We start from the raw sequence: 20,640 nt of genomic DNA, 5'->3' as shown, positions 1-20,640 counted from the left end.
ATTATTTGGAAACAAACAACATCTTGCCAGTAGAGCAAAAAGGCAACAAAAGAAGGAGCAGGGGCACAAAAGATCAGCTTCTAATTGATAAAATGATATTAGAAAATTGTAAGAACAGAAAAACGAACTTGAATATGGTCTGGATTGATTACAAAAAGGCATTTGACTCACTGCCACATAGTTGGATCATAAAATGCTTAGAAACAACTGGCATTAGCAAAAATATTACATCCTTTACTGAAAAGGCAATGAAACAATGGAGAACTGAGTTGGCAGTAGGGAATGAGAGCTACGGAATGGTTAATATCAAGCGAGGAATTTTCCAGGGTGATTCACTTTCACCTCTTCTCTTCCGTGACCCGTCAAAAGCGCGGACGGCAAAAGCGCGATCGACAAAATCGCGCCTTTGACGTCATCACAGCGCGACGAAAAAGATCGAAAAATTCAAATAAAAATTAATAAAAATTAAATTAAAGCAAGCCGATTCACACAAAGGTAAGGGTTAGGGTTAGGGTTAGGGTTAGGGTAAGGGTAAGGGTTAGGGTTAGCTTTAGAGCGTTAGCGTTAGCGTTAGGGTTAGGATAAGGGTTAGCGTTACGTTTTTCGTTACTTTAACGGTTAGGTTTAGGGTTAGGTTTAGGGTTAGGTTAAGAGTTAGGGTTAGGGTTAGGTTTAGGGTTAGGTTTGGGGGGGTTAGGGGAAGGTTTTAGCTTTATTTTTACATTTTTTCGATCTTTTTCGTCGCGCTGTGATGACGTCACAGCGCGCTTTTGTCGAGCGCGATTTTGTCCTACGCGCTTTTGTGGTGGAACCCTTCTCTTCATCATCGCAATGATCCCACTATCAGTAATCTTAAAAAAAATGAAATTAGGCTACCAAACAGCCAAAAAAGCTGAAAAAATTTCGCATTTACTATATATGGATGATTTGAAACTCTATGGAAAGTCAGAAATAGAAATCCAATCATTGACAAATACAGTCCGAGTATTCAGCACCGATATTTCAATGCAGTTTGGCATGGAAAAATGCGCCACTGTATCCATAAAAAGGGGCAAAATCACTGCATCTGAGGGAATTGAAATGCCCAATGGCCAACTAATTAAATGCAAAGAAAATGAAGCCTACAAATACTTAGGCATTCTGCAGTTGGATAACATCAAGCATGGAGAAGTAAAAACTATTGTCAGACGAGAGTACACCAACAGAGTTAGGAAAATTTTGAAATCTAAATTGAATGGCGGAAATACAATCAAGGCCATAAATACCTGGGCAATACCAGTTATAAGATACACAGCTGGCATAGTTAACTGGACACAAGCTGATTTGGACCATTTGGACCGAAAAACCAGGAAACTAATGACAATGCACTACAGTTTACATCCACGTGGTGATACTGATAGACTATATCTGCCCCGAAAATCAGGTGGCAGAGGATTATTACAAGTGAAGCAAACAGTTGAAGAAGAAAAACATGCACTGGCTGATTATTTAAAAGAAAGTCAAGAACATCTATTAATCGAAGTAAAGAACAAAAATCTACTGAAGGCCCAACAGACAAAACAAGAATACAGAAAAGATGTGATAAAATCAAGAATGGAGAGTTGGCAGAACAAAGCACTGCATGGCCAATTTCTGGAAAAAATAAAAGATAAAGTGGACAGTGAACAAACTTGGTTATGGTTAACAACAGGTACATTAAAGAAAGAAACAGAGTCACTAATCCTGGCTGCGCAAGAACAAGCTATCCGCACAAATGCCATTAAGGCCAAAATTGAAAAATCCTCTGATGATGCCAAATGCAGACTTTGCAAAGAAGCTGATGAAACTGTTGATCACATCCTCAGCTGCTGTAAAAAAATTGCGCAGACTGATTATAAATTGCGGCACAATTCAGTAGCGCAAATGATCCATTGGAATTTGTGCAAAAATTATAATATTAAAACAGCAACAAACTGGTGGGAACATCAGCCTGAAAAAGTGACCGAAAATCAGATGGTCAAGATCTTGTGGGATTTCCGTATACAAACCGACAAAATACTGGCGCATAATACACCAGACATCACACTGGTTGAGAAAAATAAGGTCACAATCATAGACATCGCAATACCAGGTGATAGCAGGGTCGCCGAGAAGGAACATGAAAAAATCGCAAGATACCAGGACTTAAAAATCGAAATTCAACGATTATGGCACAAACCAGCAGTAATAATTCCAGTGGTAATTGGCACACTGGGTGCTATACCAAAAGCACTGGAATTACATTTAAAACAGTTAAAAATTGACAAAATCACCATCAGTCAAATGCAAAAAGCCGCACTGCTTGGATCTGCACGCATATTACGAAAATACGTTACGACGTCCTAGGCCCCTGGGTGGGGCCCGACTAGTAACCAATGCCAAATCCGGCGAAACAACTGGCCGCTGTGATACAATTGTATAATAATAATAATAATAATAATAATAATAATAATAATAATAATAATAATAATCTGTGATACAATTGTATAATAATAATAATAATAATAATAATAATAATAATAATAATAATAATAGTAGTAATAAAGAAAGGCTGAGTACCAAAGAACTGAGGCCTTTGAACTATGGTGCTGGAGAAGACTCCTGTGAATCCCTTGGACTGCATGGCGATCAAACTGGTCAGTCCTAGAGGAGATCAAACCTGACTGCTCTTTAGAAGGCCAGAGTTTGAAGATGAAACTCAAATACTTTGGCCACTTAATGAGAAGGATGGACTCACTGGAGAAGAGCCTAATGCTGGGAAAGATTGAGGGCAAAAGAAGAAGGGGATGACAGAGAATGAGGTGATTGGATGGAGTCACTGAAGCAATCAGTGTGAGCATAAATGGACTTCATAGGATGGTAGAGGACAGGAAGGCCTGGAGGAATGTTGTCCATGGGGTTGTGATGAATTGGACACAACTTCACAACTAACAACAACAAAGCCAGTTAAATCTCTTCACCTGCTGCTATAGCTCCAATGACATTCTCTTCTTAAATATAAATTTCTCCTTTTTTCATCAGACTATGCTATAACATGTGCAATATTGTTACTGCACTATTTTTGTCATTTTGAAAATATTGGGCAGCTTGTTCTAAGGAATTGTCACACCCTTCAAGTTCAAGGACTACTGTATAGTGCCAGAATTCCTAGAAAGCATGCTTATTGAAAATATAGAGAGTTCCTCCACATTAGCAATTCAACTAGTCCTGATTGGCTTTATATCCATACAATCACATTCTGTCATTGGTATTGAGTAGAAGAGCTGGTCAACATACTGTACTTCACAGCAGTAGGTGCACAAGAAATCACTGCATGGACAGTTCTGTGCTTGCAAAAACTGAGTGAATTACTCATGCCCTGCTGAGAATTATTATTCTACTGTCTGAATCCTTGCTTTTCCTTCTTCCTGCTGGATTCAGATGCCAGCAGGCTGTAATTTCTGTTATTCTTTTGAGAATAGGGTCAGCTTTAAGGATACACCTCCATTTGGAGCCAGTTGAATGCGTTGACAACTGAAGATAAGATAGTAGCATAATTTTATAGATGCTGATTTCTTTACTCTTCCATTAGTTATTCATTATTATTCCATTCCAATAATACATGGGTAAACAATTGATACAAACTCAAGGTAAACCGCTTCAAACTCAATTTCAGAAAATACAACTTCAGCAACAGAGTGGTCAATGCCTGGAATGCTCTACCTGACTCCATTGTTAAAGCCTCAAACCCCACAGCTTCAACCTCAAACTGTCTATTGTGGACTTCACCTCATTCCTAAGAGATCCGTAAAGGGTGTGTGTATAAGCACACCAGCATGCCTACCATCCGTGTCTTACTGTCCACAGTTATCTCTACTTACTTCCTTTGTTTATGTTTATACCTATACCTGCTATCTTGTACATGTTTGACAAACAAACAAACAAACAAACAAATAAGCTGGAGAGGATACCTTTTGGCTGAACTATACACACACACACACACACACACACACATATATATATATATACACACATACATATATGTATACATACACACACACACATATATGTGTGTGTGTGTGTGTGTGTTTATTTGTGCTGATAAATAAATAAAGGGAGACTAGTATAGATCTATTTCAAGCTATTTAGCTCTCATCAGCTAGCCATACCCTTACTGGGATTCGAACCTGTGCTGTATTGCATCTTAGGCAAACATCTTAGCCATTAAGCCACAGGTCTCCTCCTTATCAGCTGAAGACAGGGAAGAAGGTATATATTTACAGTCACAACTCCTGGTAAGCCCCAATTATGGGAGGAAGCTAACTGCTTCCATCATCTGTCAATCGGCTCGTCACAAGAGTCATATATATATATATTAGAATGGGACTATTGGCAGTAACATTCTCAAATCACTGTGCATTAGTTTAGGATGATAAAACTGATAGCTGGGTAGAAATAGCCTGGATATTGTAGAACCTAAAGGACTATTGGACAAAAGAAAAAAAGGCATCATTTCTTTAGAACAAACACTATTTTCCAAGTGATTCTGCTAGTGTTCTGAGGAAGCCTTGCTTTATGTTCACTTGATCACAGATATACATAGTGGAGCTGTTTATTTATCCATCCATCCATCCATTCATTTTCTATAGCCACCAATCTCGATCAAGGACTCTGGGTAGCTTAAATTCAAACAGCAGTTACCTTTAGGGCTTTCTATAGGGTGCCAATAGTCATCATCTAAATAAAATAAAATAAAATAAAATAAATCTAAAATGGTCAGGGGATGAATATGGATACCAGTCCAGCTCCTGCTTTCTCACTGTATTCATTCTGCATGATTGCTTAATTCCACTGATTTATAAAGGCATCTTTGTGTTCACACAAACATGAATACAACTTGACCGATTGTACACATACAGACTGAAGGGATTAGGCTTCATATGCAATCAATTCCTGACTTTAAAGTCTTTATATGCTCACGTAAATGCCTAGTTTTTTCCCCCTGTACCTTTGGCATCATAACAAAGTTCTAATGTGTAATTCAGATATCTGAAATAAAGTCATTTTTAGCCTATGTACTTTGCTCAACACACAGATGATGTAAGACTTTGAATCAACACTATACTATATTAAATATAAATCTTTACATTAAATATTACAATTGTGATGTTATAGCGCAACAATTTGAAGCTTTATGCTCAAACAAAAAAAGATAAAAGTTTCCTTATCCAGTTGTGTCCAAAATGAGCATAGTGCTTGGAACACTGGTACTTTCCCACCAAAGTGGTACCTATTAATCTACTTACATGTTCATGCTTTCAAACTGCTAGTTGGGCAGTAGCTGTTGTAGGAAAAGCAGTTCATCCCATTGTGCAGCACTCAGATTTCAAACCCAGGCTTTCCAGATAACAAGCTCAGCATCTAAACCATTGTGCCCCCTGGAACACATTTTTTTTCTTAAATTTCAGCTTAAATTATGATGTCCTTATTTTATATTCATATATCTTCTTGGAAATAAAATATATTCAGGATGTCTTTTTAATTTCCCAGTATATCCTTTTATTCACTGGAGGTCTCCTATGCCAGAACTATTCCAGCCTGGTTCTAATTTATTTCAACAAAGTTCAGTTGCCATCTGTTGAGTTTATCAACAAGTGGGGCATGATGGTTCCATATTTAATGGGTATCATGGAATGATCTGAGCATCTAAGTGTACTGCTTTTATTTGATACAAAAAACCCTGATATTTCCAGTCTAGAGATTTATTATTTAAATAAGGAAATTCTGGTTACTTCTCTAAGCAAGGTATATTCTTGTTACCTTTCAAAACTAGTTCATACAATGATACTGCTTTGAAGCTTTTATCAAGGTTATTCTTCTGCCATCATTTTAGCCACAGGGATAGGCATTTAAGTTGGTATGGGATGTGAAGATAATGACTGAATCATGAAGTGATAGAAAAGAAAAAAAGCAACAGTAGTCATTAGTGAATTGCTTCTAGAGAACAGATTTTTTGGTTGATGGAAAAATCTATAGGAATAAACTATATATTTTGCATCAAAGGATCCCAAATTCAGTCTCTAAAATCTCTGATTAAAAGAACGATGTTTTTAAAAGCTAGAAAAAAACCTTTGTTCATGGAAATAATAATGGAGTTTTCCTGCATTTCATTTACTTTCCCCCCACTTTCAAGTGCAGCAAAACTTTTCATAATAATAGCTTCTTAGCCCATTCTTCTGCACTATGAGTATTTGAGTATTTGAGTATTTATTAATACTTATAGGCCGCCCTTTTCCCTGAGGGGACTCAGGGCGGCTTACATAAAATGAGGTGGGGGGGGGTATACAGACAATAGACACAAACAATACATAGAAGTAAAATAGTAAGCAACATTCATTCATCATTCGGGTGGGGACAGTTATCTTTGTCCCCAGGCCTGACGGGCTAGCCAGGTCCTAAGGGCTGTGCGGAAGGTCTGGACGGTGGTGAGGGTACGAATCTCCATGGGGAGATCGTTCCAAAGGGTCGGAGCTACTACTGAAAAGGCTCTCCTCCGTGTGGTTGCCAGTCGGCACTGACTGGCAGATGGAACTCGGAGGAGGCCTAATCTATGTGATCTAATTGGTCGCAGGGAGGTAATTGGCAGGAGGCGGTCTCTCAAGTACGCAGACCCACTACCATGAAGGGCTTTGGGATGGCACTGACTCTTTTCAGTATACTAAACCAGGTCAGTTAAGACCTAATAGGTGAACTGATAAAGCCTGATAAATTGCGATAGTGAGCTCCTTCACTTGTTTAATTTTGTGGTGCAGCACGTTAGGCAAAATCACCTCATTTGCTTATTATATGATATAATGTATTATGTGAACCAAGACAAAAAAAGTCAATCATCAGTTTAATCATGTTGTATGAACACAGCCACCTTCTCCAGAGGTGGTATTCAACAGGTTCTGACCAGTTCTAGAGAACTTGTAGCGGAAATTTTGAGTAGTTTGGAGAACAAGCAGTGACGTGTGGTGAGGATTACGGTTGGTGAGGCAAGAGCCCGGCAGCAGCAAGAACGTCCCTGCCGCTGCCACGCTCTCCCACATCAACCCCCGCCTCCTCCTCTTTTCTTCAACTCCTGCCAACCTCCCTGCTTCCCTGCATCTCCATTTGCATATGAATCACGCCCGCACGAAGCGATCCCGCTGCTGGCAAAGCCATAAAGAAGCCTGAAAACAGCCGCCTCCATTCAGGGCTCAGCCAGTTGCAGGAAAGCCCCCGCCCCACGCCCTCTCCCCATGAAACCCGCTCGGGACGCTCTCGGTGCCAACCATGAGCCAATCCAATTAATTCCCCTTCGCCTCCATAGCCCATTAAAGCCTCGGTCGGTCTGGCATTTCCCCCTGGGATGTCGCTCTCCGCTTGGCAATGCCATCCTTTATTTTTTTTAAAATAAGTAAAAAGGGGGAAACCGGTTGGAAGTGGGAAGTTTTTTTGGGGGCGGTTGGGAGGCAGAGAAGGGCGCCACAAAAAGAAAAGGAGGTTCAATCATGCCATGGCTGGCGGGGGCACGATTCTTCGTTAGCGGCCGTTCATGAAACGGCTTGGGGGGAGGAAACGCCCGCAGCAGATGGGGATGGAGGAGGTGGGGGGTCGAGGCGGGAGAGCACGGCAGTGGCGGGGACGTCCCCACCTCTGTGTCTGCCAAGCGTCTCACATTTATGCCCGCCATAAACGTGAGATGCCTGGTGGACACAGCGGCAGGGGTGCTGCTTCTCACCGCTGCTGCGTTCTGCCGCCTCGTCCCCACCTCCTCCATCCCCCTCTGTGTCCGCCAGGCCTCTCGCGTTTATGGCGGGCATAAACGCAAGATGCCTGTCAGACACAGCAGCAGGGGTGCTGCTTCTCGCCACTGCCACGCTCTGCTGCCTCGCCCCCCCCCGCCTCCTCCGTCTCTACCTCTGTGTCCGCCAGGCGTCTCAGGCTTATAGTGGGCATAAATGCGAGATGCCTGTCAGACACAGCGGCAGGGGTGCTGCTTCTCACCACTGCCGCGCTCTGCCGCCTTGCCCCCTGCCTCCTCCGTCCCCGCCTCTGTGTCTGGCAGGCCTCTCGCGTTTATAGTGGGCATAAACATGAGACGCCTGGCGGACACAGCGGCGGGGGTGCTGCTTCTCGCCACTGCCGCGCTCTGCTGCCTCGCCCCCACCTCCTCCGTTCCCCCTCTGTGTCCGCCAGGAATCTCAGGTTTATGGTGGCATAAATGCGAGGCGCCTATCGGATACAGTGGCGGGGGTGCTGCTTCTCGCCACTGCGGCGCTCTGCTGCCTTGCCCCCCACCTCCTCCGTCCCCCCTCTGTGTCCAGCAGGCCTCTTGCGTTTATGGTGGACATAAACGCGAGACGCCTGTTGGACACAGCGGTGGGGATGGAGGAGGTGGGGGGGTGAGGTTGCAGCCGGTGAAGAAAGGGGAGAGGGGAGCAGGATGGGGCTCCCGGTGGGGGGGAGAGAGCTGCCCCTCTCTTCTCAAACAAGGCTGCCCTCCCTGCCTCTGCCCCTTCCCTCTCTTCTCAAACAAACTCTCTCTCAAATTGTTTGAGTGAAGTGAAGAAAGAAACACACACACACACACACAAACAAATTACTCACAATAAAACATTACTTACAAATTACAATAACTTTGAATTCCTCCCCCCTGCCCCCTCCCTCTGACCCATATACCTTCCAGCTGCATCTTCTCATCCTCTCATAGCATTATGTCATGTAAGCTATAGATGATATGATCCCTATAAGTGTTGCACTGATGAAATGTCTAGTAATCAGAAATACAGACATCTGCACATTTCTTCCCCAGTGTGATAGATACATTGCAGTCATGGTTGTTTGCTTCCTTTCTTTCAAAGGACAGTGGAGAGTGGTGGTGAAAACAGATCATGATTCTCCAGAGCCACGGACATCTAAAAGAACCCTTGTAATTTATGGCTCAAAAGGCAAAAGTGATGATCTTCTCCTGTCTTCACAAAGTTTGGGATATGTGTGTTTCCAACCAGGAGCCACTGATGAATTCATTGTAAGTTATTGTTACACAGACACTGAAGTGACAGCTTGCTTTAGGCAGAGGACAGAAATCCTGCTGTAAGGGGACCAAAAACCATCCTTTATTTACCAAGAAGCTCTGAAATATTATTTATGTTTCTCTGCATGTTCCCCTGGTTCTTTTTTCAAGGTATAAATAATTCTGAGGATACTGAAGGTATGGAAAGCAGTACATGCCTAAAGCCATAAGCAATGAGGTCTGTAGAGACATTTGTTGCAAGTTTATACAATTATCATATAGCCATTAATAATAACTCAGTGATAACATTTTGGGAAGAAAGAAATAAAGAAAGACTGTATTAAGAAAGTATGGTTTGCAAGTTATTAAGTGGCATGGCTTTGTTCATTGCATATGCTTTCCCTGTCCTTCTTTATTTCCTAATGTTTCAGTCACTACAGGGGTATGGTAGAAGCTGAGTTTGGGTCTCACAACTTAATATCTGACAATGCTCTAGGGTAACACTATACCAGAAGTACTGAAAAAACTGAATTGATGGCTCCCAGTCATCTAATGTTGACTGGACCCTTGCTGCCAATAGCCAGGACTCTCCCAAGAGACCAATACATCCGTTGTTGTTTTGTTGTTGCTTAGTTGCTCATTTTTCAGACCAGATCACTGCATCTGTATGTCTTCATCAGCTTTTTAGGCAGATTATCTCCATGTAAGTTTGCATTCACAGGTAAACTTTTTGTATATTCTTCTTTTTTAAACATATGGATAACTTTGTATGTACACTGGGCGTATTTGGTAACTATCTCTTATGCAACTCATCTTCTGTATACATTTTTGTAAATGTATAGAGAAGAAGTATTACATAAGGGTATTGAATGAATCCTGAACATAATTCAATTATTCTTCTTGTTGCTTGGATAGGTCTGATTATGAGTCTTAAATCCTTTTTATTTATGAGCAGAAAGGGACAAAGGATCCCAGTGGAGGTCCAGGAAAATGCATTCCATAGCATGGAAACAATGTGGGGCAAAAACTTATCATGCCTGAAAAATAGTCTGTCAAGCCATGCAAGCCCCAAGATTATTTTCTCCAGCATCTCTGGAGCAACAATGAATCTGAGAAGCTCACAGTGGCGGCCCACTTGTAACTTCACCAGTTCAGTTACTAGAGTGGGTTGGGCCCCTCCAATTAGAGTTCCATCTACCTGTTCACCCCAAATGGGACAGGCTAGAGGTCTTGTGCTTATGCCTAGTTGCTTGACATTGACGTGCTGATTAAGCATCGAGCACAACTGGTGCTCACAACTGCTTCAACTTCTCCCTCCAACCCCGTCTTAGGCACTTGGAGGTTGACTTGGAAGGCGAAGGGGCGGATGGGTGCATTGGGTCATCTTCAGCAATTTCCTCCTCCAAGGTCTCCCCTTTGGTAGGACTTTTCATCACCTTAAGTTGGGGATCCTCTTCCAGAGGTTGTTGACCCTTTTCCTCCTCCGAGGCCTCCCCCTTGGTAGGACTCTTTGTCACCTTAAATTGGGGATCCTCTTTTAGAGGTTGTTTGTCCAGATGACTCTTTTGTGGTGGCATCTGGAGCCTTCTGTTTTCCGCCGTGGTGGTTGGTGCGCACGTTCGTGGCAATGGGCTGGAGCCAAGCACTCTGACGCTTTGTGGCCAAGTTGACAGCAAAGGTGGCATTTTAATTGCCCCCACGAGGAAAGGGACTTAGTTACTTCTCTAAACTTAGGAACTGCCTCATCACATTTTTCCACCATCCATTCTGTAGCTAACCCCTTGGTAATCCCTTCTTCCATTGTTGAGAACCTTTCTCTGTAGGAAGGTTGGGCAAGAACCTTTTGGGGCGTTGCAGGGGAGACTGGAACCAATGGGGAGGTCAATCCCTCGGTTGGCCACTGCCCAGTTGTCTGCCATGGTGCCATCTGCTGAGGAAGGGCAGGTACCAATTGAAAACCCTTCCATCCATGACCTGGGATTAAGACCCATCCCAAGGGTACCTGATTCACAGGTTGCAGTTCACCCAATGATGGCTGGTTAGCAATGTTCCCTCTATTTTTTTTTCAGTGTGAGCAGAAAAATATAGTGTTTGAGCGGCATATTTTCATGCCTGAGCACCTGAATTTTTTTCACAGATGTCACCTAAGACAACAATGAAATCAGTATTATTTGAAACTCAAAGTTATGCTTATTCAAAGTAATTAAAAGTGTTATATAATATCAGTATCACTTAACAACACTCCTGCTTAGCAACCAAAATGTTGGCTCAAAAAGTCTGGCATTTGAAGCACGCAAGTCTTAAAGCTGTTGTTACACGATCCTTGCACCCCTAACCCTTTAGAAAAAAAACCCAGGGGTCTTCAAACCTGACAGCTTTAAGACTTGTGGACTTCAACTCCCAGAATTCCTCCTCCAGTCATCATGTTGGCTCAGAAACTCTGGCATTGAAGCATGCAAGTCTTAAAGCTGTCAAGTTACAAGACCCTTGCACCCCTAACCCTTTAGGGGGAAAAAACCCAGGGGTCTTCAAACCTGACAGCTTTAAGACTTGTGGACTTCAAGTCCCAGAATTACTTCTCCAGTCATGTTGCAGCGACGTCATCTGCGTGGATCTGCTCCATCTTTGGTTTTTTTCACAGGGGGCAGGGCTGCCGCTGAAAATGCCAACGAGCCCTCGCCGCCACTAGAATAACTGCTGTTGCCTCCTCCTCCAACAGCACCACCACATTTGTTGCCCAGCGCTGCAGCTGAGGTGAAGCCGCCAAATATATATTCTGGTGGTGGTGGTGGCTTTGGGGATTCATTTCAAGCGCAGCGCCGGGCTAGGATTGGATGCCCACAAAGGACCTCCCCAGGCTTGCTTTGCTGAACACGGGGCGACTGATGCTAGTTTGAGCAGCCGCGGCCGGCGCAAACTACCGTCAGTTGTTCCATGCTCATCAAAACAAGTCTGGGGAGGTCCTTTGCAGAAGGCCAGTTCTAGCCACCTGCAAAGGACTTCCCGCGTTTGCTTGGCTGAACACGGGGCGACTGATGGTAATGAGTGGTGCAGCTGGCGCCTAGGAGGTCCTAGGAGACTGGCTGTGTCATGTAAACTCCTGCCGCCGTCCCTGCACCTGTGCCAACCCTAGATTTTCTGATGCCCCTCAGCTTCCATAGCCTGTGACAGAAATCACTGCGCGGCAGTTAGAAACTGCCGCGCAGTGTTTTCTTGCCATATGCGCGGCTGCGCAGCCGCACACCTTAGACGGAACAGTGCTGGTTAGGGGGGTTTATTTGCCAAGGGCCTCTCTGCTGGCTTGGAGGATTTCTGTCCCAAGGGCCCCTCTGCTGGCTTGGGGGACTTTCCCATGTTGATGGCCCTGGAGGTGCCTACTGGCATCTTAACCATCCACACTCTGGGAAGAAAATCCAATTTAGTGGTGGCTGGTAAGTGGAGGATGTTTGCCAAATCCCTTCTTGCTGGCTGGGTTGAAAATCCCATCTTGCTAGGGATTCTGTCTTCAACTCAGTTGCAGGGCATTGGCTCATTTGGAAGGAGTCAAAATCTCCACTCCAGGGTTTTTTCCAAGCCTTGGCTGTGGGAAAGGAGGGTAGTATGCACTCACATTTAGTTGTCCGGAATGTTCCAGGATTTCCATCAGAGCTGACTGCGTTCATTCCTCTTCTTTCCATCCCCCCAGGCTGGGCTTCTTGCCAGCGACAATGATTTTTAAAAGCGAAACTGCTTTTGCCTTTGCAGATTTGCAGAGGAACGTCTCATCTCAGTTTCTTATCTCAAAAGGTTTTCTCCTAATTGTTTGCTGATGTTTTACGCTAACCGGTGTGGTTCAGCGTTGGGGAAACATCAATCTTCACCAGCCCCCTCACAAGGAAGGGGTGCTGGTGATTTATTTTGAAGAGAGAGTTGGGATGATGTCAGCGTTCCAAATACCATGTAGAATCAAATCAGAATCAAAGGCAAAACTATGCTTAAAGTTCCAATTTAATAAAGCAGGCATGTTGGCACATAGTTGTGGGATCCCAACTCTGGAAGTTACATCAGAATCCCACCCAGTTAAAAGTTCATGATCTTGTCCCCACACCCACAGTCCATCACATGGTCCAATCTTCTCCTTCCATGCTGGCGTCCATGCCCAGCTTCTTCCGGTCAGGTGTGAAAGTGCATCTTGACTTCTAGCAAAGAATGAAAAACAATACATTCCAAGTTGACGCATGCGCAAAGAAGGAAGATGCTGCTAAGTTTTGTCGCTCAGGCTTCGAGAAAGACAAAATAACAAAAGCTTCATGGAACTAAAGCCTGGAAATTGCGGAAAAGGGGTTCCTGTGCGAGGTCAACATCTAGAGGGCCTAGAGAGGCAACTACCTGGAAGGACACTGCTTTCGGGCAGCCCTCGGACGGTGTTGCTGCCCTCGGTGACTCCTGCGCTGACAACGACCATCTCGGTCCCACAGCCGCTGGGAACTGTTGGGCTTATGCCAGGCTGTGCTGATGCAATGAGCTATGCTCCGTTGCCTCGAGGGGGACGGTGAGTTGCGGCGATGTGCTTTGGGTCTGGGCTGCTGGCTCTGTCTGCCACCGCCACTGCAGGGCTTTTCACCACCCGACCCTTTGACTGTCTCAACCTCAGTTTTTGGGATCCTGCGTCTGGCCTCTGCTACTGTGGTTGCCACCGTACGCTGCTGCCCCAGGAACGCCTCCTCGATGGCGCTGTTTCTTGTACCATCTTGTCTTCGGTGCCATCAGTTTGGGAACGCGGTGCGCCTGGGAATCGAGCGATCACACACACACACCTGCTGCCACCATTCCAGGCTCCAGCCAGAGCCTCACTTCCTTTCCTCTTCCGTTTTGGACAACACTACCGTTGCAACGACTATGAAGACCTTCTGGCATGTTGGCAGCTTCTGCGTTTTGCCTCGTGTCATACGCCCATTACAGAGGGAGACAACGGAAGACAGAGAAGGATCCAGTGCCCCTTCGAACTGGCGCCTCTCCCCCCCTCTCCGCCCCCCCATCATGTCAGCCACTCTAGACTTTGGACCCTTTTTTGCACTTTCCTGGGCCTCGCAGGAGGGAAAGAGAGAATGAGGATCTCTCCCTCCCAAACCATTATCAGTCCCAGCAATTTGAACTTGCGCACACTGCTTGTGTGGAATCAAGATCTGTGTTTAACCTGTTTGTGGAGTGTGTGTGTGAATGTCTGAATGAAGATGAATGTACCCACTTTTAAATTAATTAACTTATTATTTTATTATGTTGCTGTATTTTTAATGATTACTGTGGGGTGTGTATGAGGAGAGTGCTTGTGTGGTATACATGATAGGACTGAGAGTGTGGTCTGGAGCCCCCTCCACTGAGTGCAGAAGCAGAAGTGGATAGGGGCCCAGACCCACCTCCCGTCCTAGAACGAATGGTATGTGTTGCCTGCTGGGAAGAATGGGGGCCATGGGAGGAGGGGGAGGGTCTACGGGGATGGGGGCAGGTCAGAGCATCTCGGTTATGACCGGGAGGGGCAAATATGACGGGAGCTGTACGGCTAGCCATTACTGGGGAAGAAGGGCTCGCTACATCACAGCGATCCCTTGTTCCGGCCCTTCAAGCTCAACTCAAGGACCTGGCGACAGAGGAAATCAGGGCCCTGGTCTCAGATTGCTATTGCTAAATGCCAGGTCTGTGGTTTATAAAGCTCCCCTCATCCGGGACTTAATATTAGATGAGGGGGCAGACCTGGCATGTATTACTGAAACCTGGCTGGGCCATGAGGGAGGAGTCCCCCTCTCAGAAATATGCCCAGAAGGGTTCCAGCTGCTCCACCAACCACGACAACAAGAAAGGGGTGGGGGAGTGGCAGTTATTATCCGAAGGTCATTAGTTCCTCGCAGAATCCCTGCTCCAGAGATTGTGGGGTGTGAGTCTCTTCTCTTGAAGTTGGACCTAGGGGTTCAATTGGGCTTGTTTCTGACGTACCTACCTCCCAGCTGCGTCACAACGGCCCTGCCTGCGCTCCTAGAGACAGTAGCCGGGTTGGGGGTGGAGTTCCCCAAACTAATGGTACTGGGGGACTTTAACCTGCCATCTCTGGGAGAACACTCTGATGGGGCTCAGGAGTTCATGGCTTTCATGACAACCATGGACTTGACCCAAGTAGTTCAGGGTCCAACTCATAGAGCGGGACACACGCTCGACCTTGTATTTCTCTCGGGGTAGTGGAGACGTGATCTTGAATTAAGGGGAATAGAGATCTCGCCCTTGTCATGTTCAGATCACTCCTTGCTGAGGCTTGACTTTGGGAAGCTACTCCCCCATTGCAGGGAGGTGGAGCTGATTAAGTGGTTCCACCCCAGGCGCCTGATGGACCCGATGGGATTTCAGAAGGAGCTTGGAGAGATACCTGACTCCCTTGCCCACAATCCGACAGAGTCCTTGGTCGCTGCCTGGAATGCTGTGGCGACCGAGGCGCTGGATCGGATTGCGCCTTTGCGGCCTCTCCACGGCAGTGGATCCAGGAGGGCACCTTGGTTTACCGAGGAACTCCAGGAGATGAAGCGTCAAAAGAGACTCCTAGAGCGATGCTGAACGGCTAGTAACTCCCAATCCGACCGAACACTATTAAGAGCCTTTATTAGGACTTATTTAGTGGCGATACGGGCTCTTATTGCATCCGCAGAATCTCGCCCAGCCGCCCTGTTTAGGGTAACCCGCTCCCTCTTGAAGGGTGAGGATGCGGGGGAACCCTTGCAGGGAAGGGCTGAGGAGTTCGCTCAGTTTCTGTTGGACAAAATCACTCAGATTTGGACAGACCTGGACTCCACTTGGTCAGTACCAGCGGAGATGCCAAGGGAGAGTCTAGATTAGATTTCCTGGAATGAGTTTGAGCTTGTCACCCCTGAGGAAATGGACAAGGCCATGGGAGCAATGAGTGCCTCCACCTGTTTACTGGACTTGTGCCCCTCCTGGCTGGTCTCGACCAGCAGGAAGGTAACACGAGGCTGGCTCCAGATGATTACGAACACCTCTTTACAGGAGGGATCTTTCCTGCAACCTTTGAAGGAAGCGGTGGTAAGACCCCTCCTCAAGAAGCCTTCTCTGGACCCAGCTATTCTTAAAAACTACCGTCCTGTCTCCAACCTTCCTTTTTTGGGGAATGTTGTCGAGAAGGTGGTGGCCCTTCAACTCTGACGGACCTTGGATCAAGCAGATTATCTAGATTCCTTTCAGTCTGGTTTCAGGCCTGGGTACAGCACTGAAACTGCTTTGGTCGCACTGACCGATGATCTCTGGTGGGCCAGGGATGGGGGACATTCCTCTATCCTAGTGCTCCTTGACCTCTCAGTGGCCTTCGATACCATCGACCATGGTAACCTTCTGCGATGATTGGAGGAGGTGGGAGTGGGAGGCACTGTTTTATGGTGGTTCTCCTCTTACCTCTCCGACAGGTTGCAGTCAGTGTTGATTGGGGGGCAAAGGTCGACCCCTAGGCCCCTTAAATGTGGTGTGCCGCAGGGTTCGGTCCTGTCCCCCCCTCCTATTTAACATCTACATGAAGCCACTGGGTGAGATCATTCGTCAGCACGGGATTAAATACCATCAATATGCGAACGATACGCAATTGTATCTCTCCACCCCGTGCCAGCTCAGTGTAGTGGTGGACATGATATGCCGATGCCTGGAAGCTGTCAGGAGCTGGATGGGAGTGAACAAACCTGCACTCAATCCAGACAAGACTGAGTGGTTGTGGATGTTGCCCCCGAAAGACAGTCCAGATAATCCATCCTTAATCATGAGGGGTGAGAATTTACACACCTCAGAGAGGGCCTGCAAATTGGGGGTCCTCCTGGATCCACAGCTGACATTGGAACACCATCTGTCGGCTGTGACCAGGGGGCGCCTTTGCCCAGGTTCGCCTGGTGCATCAGTTGTGGCCCTATTTGGACCAGAAGGCACTTCAAATGGTCACTCACATCCTCGTCACCTCAAGGCTAGACTACTGTAACGTGCTCTACATGGGGCTGCCCCTGAAAAGCATTCGGAGACTACAATTAGTCCAGAACGCAGCCGTGCAAGCAATATTGGGTGTACCAAGATACACCCACGTTACAGCTATCCTCCGCGAGCTGCACTGACTTCCTATTGGTCTCTGATGGCAATTCAAGGTGCTGGTCATTACGTTTAAAGCCCTACATGGCTTAGGACCAGGATACCTGCGAGATCGCCTACTGCTGCATACCTCCCAATGGCCGGTGAGATCGCACAGGGTGGCCCTCCTTCAGGTGCCGTCAGCCAGGCAGTGTCAGCTGGTGGCTCCCCGGAGGAGGGCCTTCTCTGTGGCCGCTCCGACCCTATGGAATGAACTACTCCCAGAGATCTGGACCTTACCGACTCTCATGGCCTTTTGGAAAGCCGTTAAAACCTGGCTATTCCGGCAGGTCTGGGGATGTTGACCTCATTACTGAGGTCCAGCTCCGATTAGATTGGGTGCATGGTGATGTTTTTAAATTGTCTTCTTGTATTTTTACTAATTATTTTCTTTGTTTTGTAAGCCGCCCGGAGTCCTCTGGGATTGGGCGGCCTATAAATCCATTAAATAATAATAATAATAATAATAATAACAACAACAACAACAACAACAACAACAACTCCGTCGTTGCCGGTCCCAAACTCGGATGAGAAAGGAGAAGGGTTGGAGTCAGGTTGGCAACCTGGTCCCATAAAAAAAACCCGCCAACCCATACAATATGGTGAAAGAAACGAACAAAAATTTTATACCGTATCGGTCATCACGTGGGTTAACAAGGGCCGCGGCGGATGTTGGGGTCCCTGGACATTCCTCGACAAGTGGGCTACAAGTGGACCAGCCAACAAAACAACAAAAATATAGTGCAGATGAAAACCGTGCCATAATGGCCTGTTACTACAACTCAGAGCCAGAAAAAAGAGGCTATTTAAAGCAAATGTATGAATTATGGAAACAACAATATCCAGATTCAAATGTTAGTGAACAACGACTAGCAGATCAAAGGCGATTTATTATACGGAATAAAGTGTTTAGTGAAGTTGAACATGAGGAAATTCAGGCAAATTGCAAAACCCAAAAAACAATATCACAAGCGGAAATAACTGATATTCAAGACACAACTAAAGACATTATAGTAGAACTCCCAGAAGAAGCTCTCGGGGAGGAAATAACATCACCACCACTAGAACCAGTTATCACTGAACCAACTGATGAACTAACTCAAAAACAAAAAGAATTGAAGGATAAGATCATGGAGCATTTTCTGCTTAATGAGGAAAGGCAACGTTTACCATCACTAAAAACTGTGCCTAAGAAAATTTTGGCCCCTATCATGAAAATGGTTAATGCAGTGTTTTCAACAATTGAATCGGGATCCATCTTGGAAACGAACCAGTTAATGTACAGTGCAGCTGTAATAGTCACTAATGAACTAGGCATTAAAATCAAAGTACCTAGTCACACAACAGAAAAAGCATCAAAGCCAAAGTGGAAAATCCTATTAGAACAAAAAGTCAAAAAATTAAGGGCAGATGCTAGTAACTTAAAGAACATGCATGAGCAACGGCTTAAAAACAACAAAATCATAGATCGGCTAATCAGAAGATATAGACTGGATACAAGAAACATCAATGAAGCTGTAGAGATTGTAAAACAGCAGATAACAGCAACAGCTAGAAAAATTGAAAGATATGAGGCACGAATCATCCAATATAAACAAAATCAGCAATTTCGATCAGACCAACGGCGTTTTTATCAAAGTCTTAATGTGAATGGTGACACCAAAAGTGAAAAACCAGAAAAGCAGGTCACAGTTGAATTCTGGAAAGAATTGTGGGAAAAAGCAAAGGACTACAATAAGGAAGCAAAGTGGATGACTTTGAGAAAAGCATTGGCAACAAACAAATGCAAGTATTAGAAATAACAACTGAGATGGTCGAAAATCGAGTAAAAAAGTAAAGAATTAGACATCACCTGGAAAGGACCAATTACATCTTTTCTGGCTCAAATATCTGACCAGTCTACATGCAATATTGGCCAGACAACTGAATGAAATTTTACAAAAGGGCCAAATTGATGAATGGTTGACAACTGGAAAAACATGATTCAGAAAGATGCAACTAAAGGAACAACACCTGAAAACTACAGACCACTAACATGCTTACCAACAACCTTCAAATTACTCACAGGCATTATTGCAGATAACATGATGGATTATTTGGAAACAAACAACATCTTGCCAGTAGAGCAAAAAGGCAACAAAAGAAGGAGCAGGGGCACAAAAGATCAGCTCCTAATTGATAAAATGTTATTAGAAAATTGTAAGAACAGAAAAACGAACTTGAATATGGTCTGGATTGATTACAAAAAGGCATTTGACTCACTGCCACATAGTTGGATCATAAAATGCTTAGAAACAACTGGCATTAGCAAAAATATTACATCCTTTACTGAAAAGGCGATGAAACAATGGAGAACTGAGTTGGCAGTAGGGAATGAGATCTACGGAATGGTTAATATAAAGCGAGGAATTTTCCAGGGTGATTCACTTTCACCTCTTCTCTTCATCATCGCGATGATCCCACTATCAGTAATCTTAAAAAAAATGAAATTAGGCTACCAAACAGCCAAAGAAGCTGAAAAAAATTCTCATTTACTATATATGGATGATTTGAAACTCTATGGAAAGTCAGAAATAGAAATCCAATCATTGACAAACACAGTCCAAGTATTCAGCACCGATATTTCAATGCAGTTTGGCATGGAAAAATGCGCCACTGTATCCATAAAAAGGGGCAAAATCACTGCATGTGAGGGAATTGAAATGCCCAATGGCCAACTAATTAAATGCAAAGAAAATGAAGCCTACAAATACTTAGCCATTCTGCAGTTGGATAACATCAAGCATGGAGAAGTAAAAACTGTTGTCAGGCAAGAGTACACCAACAGAGTTAGGAAAATTTTGAAATCTAAATTGAATGGTGGAAATACAATCAAGGCCATAAATACCTGGGCAATACCAGTTATAAGATACACAGCTGGTATAGTTAACTGGACACAAGCTGATTTGGACATTTTGGACTGAAAAACCAGGAAACTAATGACAATGCACTACAGTTTAGATCCACGTGGTGATACTGATAGACTGTACCTGCTATGCAAGAACAAGCTATCCGCACAAATGCCATTAAGACCAAAATCGAAAAATCCTCTGATGATGCCAAATGCAGACTTTGCAAAGAAGCTGATGAAACTGTTGATCACATACTCAGCTGCTGTAAAAAAAAATTGCGCAGACTGATTATAAATTGCGGCACAATTCAGTAGCACAAATGATCCATTGGAATTTGTGCAAAAATTATAATACTAAAGCAGCAACAAACTGGTGGGAACATCAGCCTGAAAAAGTCACCGAAAATCAGATGGTCAAGATCTTGTGGGATTTCCGTATACAAAAGGACAAAACACCAGACATCACACTGGTTGAGAAAAATAAGGTCACAATCATAGACATCGCAATACCAGGTGATAGCAGGGTCGCCGAGAAGGAACATGAAAAAATCGCAAAATACCAGGACTTAAAAAT

At 44.7% G+C, this 20,640-nt stretch overlaps 1 protein-coding gene across 1 annotated transcript in view; it reads left to right on the top strand.

Annotated features, from left to right (window-relative positions):
• Positions 1-20,640, top strand: part of RP1 (RP1 axonemal microtubule associated) — a 211,981-nt gene that overhangs the window by 110,516 nt on the left and 80,825 nt on the right. The window contains exon 32 of the mRNA XM_087707060.1: positions 8,886-9,052. Within this exon, the coding sequence (XP_087563186.1) occupies positions 8,886-9,052 (167 nt within the window). The remainder of the gene's footprint in view (positions 1-8,885; positions 9,053-20,640) is intronic.

Source organism: Thamnophis sirtalis, unplaced genomic scaffold (assembly GCF_051295495.1).
Source record: "Thamnophis sirtalis isolate CommonGarterSnake01/CBP01778 unplaced genomic scaffold, rThaSir2_p1.2 scaffold_2, whole genome shotgun sequence".
NCBI classification, from domain to species: domain Eukaryota; kingdom Metazoa; phylum Chordata; class Lepidosauria; order Squamata; family Natricidae; genus Thamnophis; species Thamnophis sirtalis.
This window is presented reverse-complemented; position numbering and strand designations above follow the sequence as displayed.